The 16,288-nt window shown below is 33.0% G+C and overlaps 2 protein-coding genes and 1 long non-coding RNA gene across 6 annotated transcripts; 1 reads left to right on the top strand and 2 right to left on the bottom strand.

Annotated features, from left to right (window-relative positions):
* Positions 1 to 57: 57 nt before the first annotated feature.
* Positions 58 to 10,113, top strand: LOC130663839 (sine oculis-binding protein homolog A). 4 transcript variants are annotated; one of them, XM_057463340.1, is made up of 4 exons: positions 58 to 868; positions 3,850 to 4,195; positions 7,356 to 7,579; positions 8,226 to 10,113. In XM_057463340.1, the coding sequence occupies exons 1-4, from the start codon at positions 740 to 742 to the stop codon at positions 9,609 to 9,611; spliced, it is 2,085 nt and encodes a 694-aa protein (XP_057319323.1). In that variant the 5' UTR covers positions 58 to 739; the 3' UTR covers positions 9,612 to 10,113. The 4 variants fall into 4 exon arrangements, with proteins under 4 accessions (XP_057319323.1, XP_057319326.1, XP_057319325.1 ...); XM_057463343.1 differs by having other exon boundaries at positions 59 to 623; XM_057463342.1 differs by lacking the exon at positions 58 to 868 and adding an exon at positions 1,610 to 1,628.
* On the bottom strand, positions 3,822 to 5,158 carry LOC130663846 (uncharacterized). The gene is made up of 2 exons (XR_008989261.1): positions 4,655 to 5,158; positions 3,822 to 4,351 (listed from the first exon to the last, which is right to left on the bottom strand). It is a non-coding gene; the product is annotated as an uncharacterized LOC130663846 (long non-coding RNA).
* On the bottom strand, positions 10,000 to 12,159 carry LOC130663845 (guanine nucleotide-binding protein subunit beta-like protein 1). Its single transcript, XM_057463353.1, has 5 exons — positions 11,990 to 12,159; positions 11,600 to 11,818; positions 11,355 to 11,533; positions 10,481 to 10,811; positions 10,000 to 10,402 (listed from the first exon to the last, which is right to left on the bottom strand). Exons 2-5 carry the CDS (start codon positions 11,741 to 11,743, stop codon positions 10,097 to 10,099), a joined length of 960 nt encoding a protein of 319 aa, XP_057319336.1. The 5' UTR covers positions 11,744 to 11,818; positions 11,990 to 12,159; the 3' UTR covers positions 10,000 to 10,096.
* Positions 12,160 to 16,288: the final 4,129 nt, after the last annotated feature.

The raw sequence follows: 16,288 nt of genomic DNA, 5'->3' as shown, positions 1-16,288 counted from the left end.
TTGATAAATATTTATTTACTAATTGAAGCGAAGATATAAAAGCTCACGTGTTTTATAATTTTAATGTAATGTATATGTATTTATATATAATAAATAAATGGGTTCGGTAAAAATCGTGAGCTTTCGGCAGAGATCATAAGCGGCGTCGCGACGCCTGGTCATGCAGCGACGGTAGCGGCAAATAGTCGGTCACAATCCACCGACGCGTTTAAACATATATTGGGATCACATTGCGCGGGTTCTTAATATAATACATTAACTTGGTGGCGTGCTATCTCCCCTGGGTTTTGAATTTATAAATGTATAGATATATATATATTTAAAATAAAGTTACAAGTTTAATATATAATTCTCACGCGTATAGTTATTTTTATCAGCGAGTTCTGTGTGAGGATGAATTCCTCATGGTTTAAATAAACCCACCAAAGTTAAATATCTTTTTAAAACATCGGCTGTGTACATCATACGTCCTCGCTGCAATGATAAGTTTATTTATATTTTTAAACTTTTATCCATCAAAAACAATCTTTTAATAAATTGCACACCGACTTCTCATCATGCATCACTCAGATAATTAAATACAATCTGGTGGTTTACTGAATTTAAATTGTGCGCGCTTTGCTGTAAGTGAAATTTAACTTATTAAAGACTTTGACAATTTAAGTGCACTTACTACATATGTACACTGCTATTATTTATCAGTAGTGCGCAAGTGAGTGATTAATTAAGTGTCTGAGTGATGAATAAACAATCGTCTCTATTATCCGGCGCGGGTAATATTGAAAAAAATAAAACTAAAGTTAATTTAAATAATTGTAACAATTCAACAGTTAACATAAAAAAAGAACCGTCTGAAGATGAAATTAAGGTACAAATTTTTTAATCAAAAAATTTTAAGTCACAATATCAAGTAGTAACAGACAGTAATTGACAGACAACCAAAGTAATGACATTTATGAATTATTTAAAAATTAATTTTTTTTAACGCACGATGTGACAGAATGCATTTGAGAAGTTTACGTATTTTATAGTTATATATATATAGATAAGCTATATAGTATATCTATATATATATGTATATATATCTATGTGAGAAGAGAGAAGCAGAGTCTCGTGTTACACTTCTCCTTCGCCTGATTTATTCGGAATCATAATAGGCTGAAACGCAACACCAACGGCTTGCCTCTCATCATTATATGCCTTTTACCTTGTATGTTCACCTGAGCGTGTTTGGTTTCTTATACTCGTGTGTCTATATCTCGTCGATTTTTACATACTGCACGACATATTTCAAACTCAATACGTCTTTAGTCTTTCAGTCTTTGCCTGTAATTATCTCGTTAACACTCAAGCCACCTCTACTCGACTCCAACTTGGATCAAAATTAAACAGATAAACAATTTGTGAAAAATAATCTATACGTCATGCTACAAACTCCTGTACTTAAAATCTGTTTTTTAATAGACCAAACACGTGCTGACGCAAAGTCTTAAATAAACCCTCGGTTGCTAATGTACAGGAATAGTCACAAATCTTTGAACCTCTGTTAAATATTATATATTTTTTATTGTTTAAATTATAACAGTGATGATAAGTTGCTTTGGTTTTTGTTTAATTAGAAAATAACGGTATTTTATTTTTCGTTAGTTTGTAAAAAAAAAAAAAAAAAAAAAATAAGTAATTTGTGCATGATAAATATCCGTACAAAAAGCTTTTCGTGCTTGAAAAGTTTACGAAATTACAGTGTATGGGACTACTCGTGTATACTTTCGTGGCATCTCCACTGTACACCATCAGCCGCAATGCAGCCTGTTCGATTGCTAGTTAACGCGGGAAATAAATACTACATATGCAATTAAAACATTTATTTTTATTTTATATTCTCTATTAATTAACGTTGAGTATACAGGAGCGCCGGTAAATTTTTTTTAAAACTTGCAAGAATATTTTTTTGAATTTTTTTATTACTCAGTTGCCAATCGTTTATTTTATTAAAGCTCATAATTATTAATTTTGAATTTTTGAATAATGCCGCGTTTTTTATTTTGAAATTTACGTGACAAAAATTGGAATTTTGCAAGATTATTTTTTTTTTATTTTCCAATTTTTTAGCAAAAAATTTTTCCCATATTTATTTAATAAATTTACAAAAATAATTTTATAAAAACATAAATGAATGTTGATTAAATTCGGAGTGAATTTTGAGCAGATGACGTATTTATTTGATCACGGAGTAAAATTCACTCCGAAGGGGAGTGATCTACTCCCAATTTTTTACAGTCTATATACATAAGTTACTATTATTTTGTAAATTAAACGAGAACAAGTCAAGTGTATCATATCGAGAAATACAAGACCGCCTTCAGCGTAAATCAGTAATTTAAGATCTTGCAAATGATCCTTTGGAAACTATAACATTGTCCGCAATTGTATTATGTTCTATACAAACATACTTATATAGTCCGTAGGAGTTACATGATATGAAATGACCAGAGTAATACATACCCACTGTCCACTTGTACGTTAAACTTAAATATTAAGTCCCACGTGTGTGAGTCTTACCTGTAATTACCAGCTAACAAGTAACAAGCAAAGTAAAGCAAATAATAAATGTACAAGAGCTCTGAGAGTATCAAAATTTTAGTAACTCGATCCACTGTCTTCTCTTATTATATTTTGACATACGTTATTAAATATTAAAATATGCTTGCGTTACTTTACATTACTTTTGACACTTCAATGTCTTAAATCACGATCATGATTTTTATTTTGTTTTTAAATTATAAAAATTTTTTTTACTTTACTATACGGGAATATATCTCATATAACAAACTATGATATAGACAGCCGGTTATCTCAGATTTCATGTGCATCATATATACGTAATATGAAACTTTAAGTCTGTTGTATAATAACAATAATTATTATTTATATATTAATAACTATTTTAAATTTACTAATTGCTTTATAATTTTTTTTTTCGCAATAATTAATTAGTAATTATTAATTTACATTGTAAAAAATTTACGGAGTGAACGTGGATTAAATACGGAGTTAATGCGCAGCGGGTGGCTGTTTATTTATTTAATTCCCTCGGAGTAAAATTCACTCCGACTCGGAGTAAATGTGGGTTTTAATGAAAGCCAGATTACTCCGAAGTCACTCCATTGAAAAAAACTCCCTATTTATTCTTTATGCGGAGTAATTTTTTTTTTAACTCCAGAACTTCAAGTGACGAAGAGAATTCAAATTTAAATAAAAATTCGTAATCACTCCGAATTTTTTACAGTGAAAAATTTTTCATAAATACGCAGAAAAAAAGGATTTCTTGCTCTAAGAAAATTTTTTGAGGTGAAAAAAAAAAATCTTGCGCCGATAAATTTTTTTTAGTCCGCAGAAAATTTTTGTCTTCAATTAAAAATACAAAATATCTCTTGCGCCAAGAAATTATTTATTTTTGTGTATTAAAAATTAAAAATTTGTAAATTTAAAATCCACATGGTAGGCATTATTTATAACCGATTGATACGAAAGGATGAGAGATGAGTAAAAATGGCCCGTTGCACGCGCTGTAATCGAAACCGCTCGTCGTCGACTAATGGATTGATCCGAACGTTATACGCGATATTCCTGATGATACCTATATCTATTTCACATTTGTTCTCTCTCGCTCCGCGGAAATATTATACACGTATGTATACTGAATACGGTGTACAGTATATTCCATTAAGGTGGGGCAAATATGATATTTAAACTAAAAATTAAAAACAACAACAAAACCAAAAATAATAAATGCAGCTGTAAATAATAAATAATATCAATTCGAATAAAAATCTTTATTTTTTACAGGAGTATGCTGCCAAGGCAATGAGCGAATTATTAGGCTGGTACGGTTACGGTAAAGTTGACAGTAGATGCACACGTGGTCTTAACTTAAATCATTTCGCTACAAGACCACGGGGAATTTATCAATCAGTGTCTCGGCAATCGGCATCAGACAGAGTAATTAATTACGCAGATGATAAAGGATCGAGCAGGTCTATAAATTTACAAAGTAGGTCATCAAAGTCACCGCAGTCGCGAATGTCACGGTCACCAGTTAATAAAACTAGCAGCACTTCATCTAAAGACAATCAAGGAACTGCAGCAAGTCCTAAAGTTATTGAAAATAGTGACTCTGCTTCAGATACTCCTGGTAATTATTATCATTATTACACTATAGAAAATTTCCGGAGTGAATGCGAAGCGGATGACAGTTTATTTAATTCCTCGGTGTGAAATTAACTCCGAAAGTGACGGCTGCCTAATTTTGAAATATGAATTGAATCATCTTCACAAGACTCCACTGGAACTGAAAAAAGTAAAAAGTCGATTTTTAAAAATTTGTCCCTTACTCTGATTTGAAATTCGGCAGCTGGGGAGTTTTTAATATTAAAACTCCGAATCGAAGTGAATGTGGATTGAAATAAAATCTAGATCATTCCTAAATCACCGCTGGATAAACAAACTCCCTATTTACTCCGTAACCGGAGTAATTATTTTTTAAACTCCAGAACTCCGAGTTCACTCAAAATTTTTTTGACAGTAACATTATTACTATTATTATTTTCTGGTTTGAACTTTTTAATTGAAAGTTTTAAGTTGCAATAATTACCGTAACACGATTACATGAAGACATCTTACGTAGAGATAGTTGGGCGAATAAGAAGCTAGTAAGTTAGATAATAACATACCACAAGGGGCGTAAAGCTCATCATCCTTGCTCTTCGGTGTTCATAACATCATACACTGTTAAAGTGTGAAACCTGGCAAGTGCTCAATTAATATACCAGCATCTTACTTAACAAACAAGCCTTTGCGTTAAATATCCGACAACTTTCAAGGACCACAATGCACTAGACTATCTGTGCTTAACTAGTTGCAGCTAAATTATTTTAGCTAAACTTTGCAAGTGATTAATGACAACGTCTTGTACAACAACTACGTCTCTATATCTACATATTTCTATTATTAACAAAAAAAAATACGTGCCCTTTATTTTATAATTATCATTATTTCATCACTACTCCGTTTATATCAACACTAGCAGAAATACTTTTTGATTATTTTTGATTGATTAATTCATTAATTAAAAAAAAAAAATATATGTACAATATTATTTTTCGAGTACACGAATTTAAATCTATACATTTATATATCAGGAATAGCATTAGGTAACTTGATATCGTTTTCTGCTGCGGATTTAAATACTCGTTACATCGGCTGTACTCGAATACATGAACCTCAACTACATATTATATTTATAATATGACAAAAAACAAGTTTCAGATTTTATTTATCCTCAAGTTTGCATGACTTGAAGAATAAAATAAAATAATTATTATTTGCCTTGCAAGTGATAATTAAGACTAAATATATATAAATATATTGATAGTTAAATGGGAGTAAATGTATTGGTTGGATACTAGTATAACTTAAATATGTAATCGAAGAACGTGAGTACAAAAATTATTTTTAGAGTTCCGTAACTGTTCTGGTACTGTCATCATCAGCAGACTCGTGTTATGTATATTCTGAGTAGTAATTCTAAACGGGAATGGCGTAGAGTTTAAACAACGCAACACTATTAGTATTAAGTTTAATTTATTATTTGTATATGTTTTGTTTAGACTTTTAAAACTAATTATGTGTAGTATCGATACCAGAAAAATACACTTAGTCAGAACGGTAGTAAATAAATATCAAGACTGTGTCCTGATACTTAAATTCGGGAGTTTGAGTTTATATTCTCGAACTCAAACTTCCTCTATTTATAGACGGCGAAAAATTAGGAGTAAATTCGGATTTTATTTTAATTCAAATTCACTCCGATACACGGAGTTTAAAAAAAATTACTCCGGATAAGGAGAAAATCGAGAGTTTATTTTTGTAACGACGTGATTTCAAAGTGATCTGATTTTGATTAAAATCCGCGTTCACTCCGATTTGAATTCGAATTAATTATGGATTTTATTTAAATTCGAATTTACTCCGTTACTCAGAGTTCCGGAGTTTAAAAAAATCATTCCGCATACGGAGTAAATAGAAAATTTGTTTTTCCGCATTCATTTCGATTCAGAGTTTTAATATTAAAATTCCTCCCCTTCTGAGTAAATTTTACTCCGAGGGGAACAAGTAATTAAATAGTTATCTACTCCGGATATAATCCGCGTTCACTCCGATTTGAATTCGAATTAATTATGGATTTTATTTAAATTCGAATTTACTCCGTCACTCAGAGTTCCGAAGTTTAAAAAAATCATTCCGCATACGGAGTAAATAGAAAATTTGTTTTTCCGCATTCACTTCGATTCGGAGTTTTAATATTAAAATCCCTCTAAATTTTACTCCGAGGAGAACAAGTAATTAAATATTTATCTACTCCGGATAAAATCCGCATTTTTTTCCAGTATATAGATGTTTAGTATATATGAGAATGAAATAAAAATAATATGAGACAGAGTTTGTACATTTGAGTCCAGCTTTGCTTGATACTCTAGTCTAGTCCAGTCTAATCTACTCTTCACTGGACTCTGGATTTCTATAAAGCAATAGCGCGTTTGCTGGAGTCCGGCGACTGCAGATAAACTGGATGCTGGATCTGATAGACAGATAAAATAGATAGTATAGAGCAGTGCTTGAAATTCTAGACGGTCTCTAGGTCTCTGGTGTACTGGAAAATGGTTCGTATAAGCAAAAGGAGTCGAGACGCTTGTCTCCGTCCCAACGTATCGTTTCTACTGAGCTCTCATCCGGTTGACGATGACGAGGAGGACGCAGGAGAGGAATACCTGTAATTATTTACAGAACAGTATAGAATAAACTCGATACTTGATACCGTGTAGTGTAAAATTGGGCTTTGGTTCAAAGGTAAAATTTATAATAATGCCCATGTACTTGTACTTGTACATTTACTTTTAATTTTTAATACTTTTAGTAATATTATATATCATTTATAAATATAAATATAAATATGTATATATTTATTTCATGAGTAAAGTCATATTATTCACGTGAAATGTTAATAATACTATTGAACTAACAAACTCAAAATATATGAGTGTATAACAGCAGGAGGGGGAGGAACTGGGCATGGGTTCGTGTTCCGTCGTAACGCGATATGACGCGAAACAAGATCGCGCACGCACTTGAATTTCATGATGCCGAATCTTACCCGTGCTATTGTTGGTTTTATTTTGTTGCATCAACCTGCTGGCTTATTATGTTCAAATACAACTTTACTGTTAATTAATTATTTGTTTGTGTGTATAATTAATTAGCTGGTCGATTAATTCGTTCATTGATTTGTGTCATAGATCGTTCGACGTCATGCTCCTGGTGCGGACGTACTGGTGGCACATGGGAACCAGTAAGTGCGTCATTGGCTTGCGAGGGTACCAGCAATTCTGGATTCACTAATTCCAATAGATTTTGCAGCGAGGCTTGTTTTGCTGCCGGTAGACGCGCGGCTTTTAAACGAGCGCGAACTTGCGATTGGTGCCGGCATGTCAGACATTCCGTAAGCTACGTCGATTTTCATGTAAGTAAAGAAAGGGTTGATTTTTTTTGAGTTAAAATTTTAAGGGGCAAAATGGGTCTTCTGAAATTTTTTTTTTTAATTTTACAGAGGAAACAGACAAAATTTGTTATAAAAATAATTTGACATCAGTTCTGCAGTTTAAGATGACAGATTTAATTACAGTCGAATACCCGTTATAAGTCTGCCCGTGAAATCGGCAGAGACTGAACCCAAACAGGTTCCCCTACTTAACTACTCTTTTAAGCTTCGTATCAGACAACCCGTTATAAGCCTCCGTTAGAATTGTCAAAATTATAAACTAAGAATTGGAAAAAATAAACAAATTAATGATGAAAATTTACTATCTGTACGTCGCTGAGATTTTATTTTTTTGACAAAACATAAATATGACGTTTTTTAAAATCATGAAAATAAAACAGGCTTATAACGGGTAGTCGAGGACAAAACTAAACGTACGGTAGTGGAAGACTGAAATTTAAAAAAAATTGCTCTTACGTCACAAGAAATTGAACAGAAAAAAATTTCGTAATTTAAAAATTTTGCTGGGAGGCTCATTTTGCCCCACATAAAAAAGTTTTTTTTTTTAATTAATTAACTAATTGATCAATTGAATTAATTATAAACTTCTCTATGGTTTATTTCACAGGATGGTGAAAGCCAGCTTCAATTTTGTAGTGATAAATGTTTAAATCAATATAAAATGAACATATTTTGCCGGGAAACACAAGCGCACTTGGCATTGCATGGAATACCAAGTGCGTCACCTACAAGTCCAAGTAGCGGTGGATTGATAACACCGGAGCTCTGGTTAAGAGACTGTAGATCCGCACCCCCTAGTCCAGATGACGAAGCGCTTGTCGTTGACGACGAACCCAGTGATTGGCCGAGTACCTGTGACAAGCCGGAAGATGAATCCCACGATTTACCAAAAAAAACCAATGACAGTTGCTTGCAATCGTCTGACAATAGAAGTAGCAGTAGCAGTATAAATACCAATAACCCAAGTAATGGTAAACAAGATGTGGAGTACGTTGATGACGACGAAAATGTTGAAGAAGCCATCAGAGAGTCGCTGAAAGATGAGGAGAGCCGTAGATTGCAGGAACGTATCGCCGAGTCATCTAAATCATTATCAAGTACAGAGTCGTCTCACGTTTCAATTACTCCGGGTGTCTCTCTGAATAATAACAACAGTTCGACGATTAAAAATTGCAGAAGATCAACGAGTTCCTCACCTGAAAGTTGTAAGGAATCGCCGCCCACGAACTGTTCGAGAGAAGGAACGATATTTATTAAGGATGTGAGAAAGTTGTTGGTAAGAGATGCAGTGAAACGTCAGCCGAGTTATCGATCGCGTCGAGTTTCCGGTAAATCCATGTGGCTTCCAGAGCCTCATCATTATCACCAGCACAATTACAGTCACTATCCAATGGGATTTAACGCAGCCAAAGGATTCACGAATCCCGCGGCGCATAAGATGCCACTGCAATTCACAAGAAGAAATTATTCCGGAACTTGTTCACCGCCTCCACCAACTGGATCTCCGTCGCCACTCCATCCAGGTGCTGCTAAAATTTCAAATACTCAGGGCGGATTGTTGCCACCGGTCACTGTTCTGGTCCCTTACCCGATTCCTATACCGATACCTCTGCCTATTCCCATTCCCATTCCGTTATTCGCTAAATTTTTCAACTCGAAAAATACAGACACTGAAAAAACAAGCGCTTATACAAATGGAGACTCAGTAGGTCCTCAAGATCTCTCTCGACGCAGTCAGTCTTTACCGCAAGTCAATAGTCCGAGTTTGTCTAGTGAAAAATTAATAAATCTTTCGGATTCATCTACCTCGTCGTCGCCCGTTCTGTCCACAGCTTCAACGGGTCCGTCTTTTTTCGCGACTGCACCCAAACTCCAACCGACAGCTGTGAGAAATACCACTCCCAGACCCCTGAGGAAACGAAGACGGCTTACATCCGGATCCTCTGATCAGGATCTCAGACTAAAGCGACGGAATAAATTTGTACCAGTTTAAATTTTAAATTTTAAATTTGTTATAGTTATAGAAGTTGTTTTTTTAAAATAATTACTTGTGTTTTTATTTAAAACGCAAGTAGTCTGTTTTTTTTTATTTTTATCTAGTGCTTTGAGATAAATATACGTGATGCTCTGTGAAAAATAGTTATAATAATTAATAAAATAAGTGTATGTTTAACAACTGTAGATGTTTTGATGTGCAGAAGAATAATTTAAATTAAATTAAATTATAAATTATATATGGTCAGTACCAAATACTGATTATTTAAAATTTATCTAGGTGTTGTACTTATTTGTCAGGTGCCTGATATATCTATATAATATTAAAAAATATATTTTTAAGAATGTCCGGTTTATTTCTTTTTTTTTTTTTTTTTTTTCTTTAGTAATACAAACTAATCGTCATGATTAGGATGAGTTAGAATAAATTTTTTAACAAAATGTAAATTGTGACTGGTAGATATTAAATCTTATAGTTTTTATTTATTGATTATAGAGATCCCATAGCGAGACTGTGCCGTCTTTGCCAGCTGCGGCCATAAGATTTTTATTATTAAACGCTTGGACTTTTTCCTTCGAGTAAATAATATCAAAAATATTAGATCTATGTTGATTGAGGACAGCGAGGGGTCGCAGCGTTTTCCAGGAAAATATCCGGACTCGTCCATCCCAACCGCCAGCAGCAAAAACTTTCGAGTCGGCTCTTGATGCGAGCACAGATGTCCCACTATTTTTCAGTGTTATCGATGTCTTGTGAATCAGTTGGTTGCTTTTGTTCAGATCAAACACCTGTCAATTATTCAATAAACATTTTCAAGAAGTATAGAAAATAAATAAATAAATATGTAAATAAGTTACTTATGTTACCTCTAATTTGTCTGTCGGGTTTCCGATGATTCCCCGCATCCAATAGCTGTCGAAATCAATGGCCATAGGACACGAGTCGGTACTCAACCAACTGACGACAGCGCGTTCTTTTAAATTCCACGCTGCTATGTCACCGCTCTCGTACGCAACAAGTATTATATTGTTTTCAAATGAGCAATTTTTTATCGCCATAACTTCGCCAAGTGGTTTAGGTACTTTAGATATGATTGGATCTAATTTATAAACGAATTCCTGAGTTGTTAATGACAGAGCACCGATCTGTGAATTAGGTAGTGGAAGAAGAATAATGTCATCAGTCAAAATCTGGTGTCTAGAACAAATTTAATTATCAATTATTAGTTATCATGTCCAGATCCACTTAAGAAAATGATAAATTCATAGAAAGGTGGACAGTTAATTAATTTATGATTTAATTTTTACCATAAATTGGACGTTTCGTTCCTTTATTGGGCCTTGATCATATAAACTCTGTTGTCTACTAAATATTGGAGACATACGTCAGATTTAACGAAGTTCCAATAAAGGGACGAAACGTCTAATTTATGGTCAAAATTAAATACATTTAAATTTACGCGCCTCTTTAGGAATTTATGATTTTATGTTATTAGTTACCGATTTTTGAAATCAGTAAATTACCGTTGCCACTTAAATTTTTTCTACCAAATCTGTCATTTTTAATACAGAAAAATTAACAACTGGAACTATGGGAAAATAAAACTAATTGATAAATGATCGAATAAATAAATTAAATTGACCCTACAAAAAAGTCTGCCTCCACCTTCCAGCTGCTGGCGGGTCATTTTAAAAAATAAGTGGCAACCCTGCTAAATCTTATTGATTTAAAAAAAAATACCTGCAATATCCACAGTAATTGGTATCAATAGTTTTATCAAGAATCCAATTAGACCCATCAGCGTTCCAAATATCAAGACAGCCGTCTTTTCTTTGTACAATTAAATATTCATCGTCAAGTGTATGCAGAGCTAGGCACTGTTTTTTAATAGCATCTAATTTACAAATTTCTCGGTGTCTCTGAAAAAAATTATTATCAGTACCAATAAAATGTAAATAAAAATAAAATTTTAAATTTCAAAATACTTTGAGGTCCCAAATATGAACATTTCCAGTTTCCGCACCAGCGTAGAGGTGCTCAACGTAAGGAGAAATTCTAAAATCGAGACTGTGGACAGGACCCATGTCACCACGTAGAACATAAACTGGATCAGGTGGTAATATTGCCATTTTTTAATGCCGTATTTACTGTTTCTTATACTTTTTAACAGCCAATTTTTTATGGTGACAGCAACGATGATGACACTGTAGATTATTGTGATTGTAATTTTAAGACACTTGTTGTTTTATTTAATATTTATTATTTTACTGATAAGTTTTATTAGAAGACGGGAGGCACACGACAACGACGCATCAAAAACAATCAGACTAGATTTTGTTGTGAAAATGCGTTAATATTTAAATTACTCGACGTACCTCTGATCATACGAAATCGATGACAAATGTCTTGACACCGTTTAAAAATTGAAACGGTAGTTAATTACAATTTATTACATATTGTCTAAATATTTAATTGTTTAGACGCGCCGAATCAACCTCCCGTCTTCTATTCATTCGCTCCACCAACTACGCAAACTGCGAACTACAACGCAGATATTTAATTATTTTAATCGACATATCTCGAGCTGATAGAGAACCACTTGCTGGGGACTTACGCGGTGTCAGTTGACAGGTAAATTCTCTAGATAAGTCACTAGATTTGCGGAGCGCGAAAATTCGAAATTTCAAATTTTTTTAATTTATTTGTAAGTTGTCATATAGCGAGAGCTAGAGCTAGAGCATTTCCGAATGCACCCTAATTAAGATAATTATTGATACAAATGATTTTTAATAAAATGAATAAAATTCAATTTTGAAATTTCGCGCCAAGTTGGCACCACTGCGCGTCGCTCTGTTCGGCGTTTAAATTTTTGCTAGAGTGGGGGCGGTCGATGAATCGCAAATCGATTGCTTTGTATCAACAGACGGTTCGATAACGGCAGTCAGTATCATCAATAATGGCAGCAGTAGTCCAGATCCTTCTTTACGTTTGAATTAAAACACAGTATTGCAGTTACGTCGTGTAATTATCCATTAAATTTGTTGCTCATAGTTATTGTTTAATTAAATTGTGTAGTCTTTGTAAAATGTTAATTGTGAAAAGTGTCTGTGGTGTCGTGAAGTGTTAAGTGTTCAGTGCTAGTGTAAAGTGTTGCTGATGCTGATGCTGATAGGTTCCAAGTTCCTGAGCAAAATCATCTGGCATCGTCTGGTGGGAAATAGCAGTTAAGTGACGTTTTTTAGCTGCAATACACTTGGAGCAATTAAATTCAAGTCTTCAAATGTATTAGGACACCCTTCTGCATATTATTTCCCCGCCAAGGTTTGTTCAAACACTCAAGTGTTTTTTTTTTATTTTTTAAATATTTTTCTATCACATTCTGCCGCCATTTTATTTTGACAGAGGATTTTTAATTTTTCTCCAGTTTCTAATAATTTATTTTTCAAATATTTAAATTTACCGCGCAAATAATAAAAATAATTAATAAATTATTAATAGAAATTCATTATTAATATGAATTTATTATTATTATTACAATTATTTAATTTTATTCTATGAAAAAAATAAAATATCGATTGATGGTAACAATCGAACGTAATTGGGTACTTGTAAGATGTCACTAGTGTAATAAAAGTAAATCGTTTTTTAATATCAATATTAATTTTCTAAAATGCCAAATTTTTGACATTTCATTTTACAAAAATTTATGAAACTAAATTAAAAAAAAAAAATTAAAAATATGCACATGTAGAAAATTTTAAAAACTATAGGTGCAATTTTTTCAAATATTTTTTTTTTTATAATTTATTGTTAAAAAAAAAAATCCAAAAATTACTGGACGTCGGCCAACTCCGGTATCATTATTATATTTTTTTATCATTATGTCAGAAATTCAAATTCAAATCGAGTCAATGTGTGAATAGAAACTTCTAGGCTTGCAGCTGATGGATTTAAATTGAAAGATTCAAATAATTATATAACATAAATATATGTGAGCGAAGATGATAATTCAGTGGCTTTGACACAAGATCCGAGACTCTCTCTCTCTCTCCCTCTCTTTTCTCTCCCTCCCTTACTGTCTTTTTCCTCTCTCAGATACTCACAGAGGGTTTTAAAATCACCCGGTCGACATCGCACCGCACAGGTTTACCCCTCGGAAAGACGAGCACATAATCCCTTTGACACATTTCATGCAACAATGACTTACGTCAAGATATTCCTCGTTGTTTAAAAGCTGCTTTATCGTTAAAGCCATTAGATTATTATGTAATACCAAAATATACCTATATATTTATACAATGTATGTAATCAAACCGGGTTATATTCGCTCGTTAACTATATCTATTCCATTTATTTATTTTTATTGCTCTTGTCTACTCCATAAATTTTCAAAAAAATTATTTCATTATTTACTTAAATTCAAATTCAAATTCAAAATAAAAATAAAAATTACTCATTAAATTATTGAGACGATTGAAAAAAAATTATTTGAGGTGGTATAGTTTTTTTTTATTGTTTTTTTTTTTTTTTTTTTAGTTTAGTGACAATTATTGGAGTAAAATTGAATGTCGAATAGCAACGATAAACTCGTCAGAGAGTTACTTATTGATTTTTCGAGTGCAAGCGAATAGTGAGAGGGAAATAATCCGTGAGGGCACAGTAGTACAAAGTAGTAGTACATATCGATATTACACGAGCCGGAAAACGGTTCACAATAACTCAATCCCCTGCAATAGATCATACTGCAAACTATTTCAATACTTAGAAATTTTCTAGTCTATTAAATAAAATTTATTTATTTATTTATTTATTACTGCTCTGTAAAAAATTGCAGTGAACGCGGAGTAAATGCGGAGTAGACTCCGAAGGGAAGTTTATTTTAATATTAAAATTCCAAATCGGAGTAAATGCAGATTTAAATAAAATCCAGATCACTCTGGAAACTAAACTCCTTATTAACTCCGTATGCGGAGTGATTTTGTTGTAAAACTCCGGAACTCCAAGTGAATTCGGATTGCAATAAAATCTGCAATTGCTCCGAATTCACTCCCGATTTATTACAGTCTGTTATTGATGAGCCAATGAATAAATTTAATAAAAGAATTGAAATTTATATAGCGTACGTAGATTGTAAAATTGAAATAGAGAGCATTATTTACCCTTTGTGGATATCTGTGAATAGAGTGCGGACCTTTTTTATTATTTTATTAAAGGCGAACGGTCTCTCGTCGACGAGTAATCTTCAAGAGTACGTGACGCGAAAATATTATGCTTTCACTGTCTACGAGCATCTATAATGTATATAAAATATTTTCACATGGGAGTTTACAATTTTCGGTTTATTTTCATATACCCGACAAATAAATCAGTTGCTCAGATGGACTACGTGTTCTCTCATGGGCACCAGTAAATATAATTCAACTCATCAATAATTAATTATCTAAAGTAAAAATAATTATCAGTAATTTAGTGATAAAAAAACAGTGATAATTAAAAAGAGTAAAAGTAAATTTAAAATCTAAAATAAATTAATCCCCTTTTACTTTGAAAGAGTAAAATTCGATTCTATTGAACGCGTTGGTATGATAATGTAATAAAATAAATGGAGGCACTGGTTGACAGTGATAATACAGCCCTCGCTTTTCATCTGCGCACATTTACCTCTTCGTATTCTACATCTACTTCCATAAATTTAAAGTCTGTGTGTGTATATGAGCCCCTACTACTACTACTATAACTATCCTTATTTATCACGATTTAACGATTCGCATTTGCTCGTTATTCTGTACGCGGATATACCCAGGTATTATCCAGCATTGGGTGTGTTGGTTTGACTGGGCGAGCTCTGGGTTAAAACGAGAGTCGGAAAACCAGCGGCCGGGAAGGGATTTATGGAGTAAGAGAGCGAGAGAGCTTACTTCGAAAAGCGAAATACAACAAACCCCGACGCCATTGCTGAATCAGTGGTTCTAAAACTGCTACTACTGCCGGTGACCCTTTTCCGTGGATTCCCTTCACCGGGAATTCAGTTTCATGACCAAACGACGGAGTGAGAGGGACGAGAGCCCCAGATAAAGTGAACAATAAAAAAGGTAAAAATAAAAGTTGACACAGAAGCATCAGTAGGAGATAGGGTTTTTAAAATTTCTTCTTTTTTTTATTTTTGCTCTCCTTTCTCTTTCACTCCCGCGGTACTTTTTACTCTTATATCCAGAATATATGCTTCCAGGGGATTTAGAAGCTTCGTGGGGGGTCGAAAACTCCGCCTCCGTACCGCAAAATCGAGTCAATACTACCCGACCATCCCACTTGCTTTTATGCTCACTTCCAACGACCACCACCCGCACATTTCCTCACACACTCACGTTCTCGCTCATATATATGTATGTACATTTACACTGTCCATTTATGACCATCTACTTTCATTTTGTCTTCATTAAAATATTTATAACTTATAATATTTTTTCAAATTTATTCAAATATTTTTTTTTTTAATTCATTAAATTTATATCCATAAAAAAGTATTTATATATATTTAAATTATTACATATATGCCGCATCCATTCGCTCTGGATTTAATCCGCGTTCACTCTAAAAATTTTTTACAGTACACAGAAAAAAAAATTTTTTGGAGTAAGAAAAATTTTTCATTATAAAATAAAAAAAAATTTCTT

Source organism: Microplitis mediator, chromosome 2 (assembly GCF_029852145.1).
Source record: "Microplitis mediator isolate UGA2020A chromosome 2, iyMicMedi2.1, whole genome shotgun sequence".
Classification (NCBI taxonomy): Eukaryota; Metazoa; Arthropoda; class Insecta; order Hymenoptera; family Braconidae; genus Microplitis; species Microplitis mediator.
Note: the sequence above shows the minus strand (reverse complement) of the source record. Positions and strands in the feature narration are given on the sequence as shown.